The following is a 357-nucleotide window of genomic DNA, read 5'->3' as shown; positions in this document are numbered from 1 at the left end:
CAAGATACCTGCTGTCTCTATCATACATTCTTTCAAAAACTCGTCTTCAGAGAGAGGTTTGCTAGCTTTTGCTAATTTGAATGATAGCTTAAAACTTGCTTTGGTAGTTGTCTCTTGATTTGCAGTTTGTCTGTGAAAGACATTTTGCTGAGCCTGTAATTTAGCCATCAACCTCTGTGCAGTAGTCTCCCGTTCTTGAGGTGACTGCTTGCTAGCATAGTTGCCATGCTTTGTGGCAAAGTGACAGCTGAGATTGTATTCTTTGAAGACTGCAAGTGTTTCCTGGCATATCAGACATACCGGCATTGATCGGACTTCGGTGAAAAAATATTTTGTTGTCCACTCCCTCTTAAACAA

The 357-nt window shown here is 40.9% G+C and overlaps 2 protein-coding genes across 2 annotated transcripts in view; one reads left to right on the top strand and one right to left on the bottom strand.

The window, feature by feature from the left end:
* LOC107184742 (general transcription factor II-I repeat domain-containing protein 2-like) overlaps positions 1–347 on the bottom strand; it is a 1,553-nt gene extending 1,206 nt beyond the window's left edge. The window contains exon 1 of the mRNA XM_015570765.1: positions 9–347. Within this exon, the coding sequence (XP_015426251.1) occupies positions 9–306 (298 nt within the window). The 5' untranslated portion in view covers positions 307–347. The remainder of the gene's footprint in view (positions 1–8) is intronic.
* HTR2A (5-hydroxytryptamine receptor 2A) overlaps positions 1–357 on the top strand; it is a 104,130-nt gene that overhangs the window by 92,945 nt on the left and 10,828 nt on the right. The gene's annotated exons all lie outside the window — the stretch shown is intronic.

This window comes from Myotis davidii, unplaced genomic scaffold (genome assembly GCF_000327345.1).
Source record: "Myotis davidii unplaced genomic scaffold, ASM32734v1 scaffold888, whole genome shotgun sequence".
NCBI lineage: Eukaryota > Metazoa > Chordata > Mammalia > Chiroptera > Vespertilionidae > Myotis > Myotis davidii.
The sequence above is the reverse complement of the archived record's forward strand: the minus strand, read 5'-3'. Positions and strand labels throughout refer to the sequence as shown.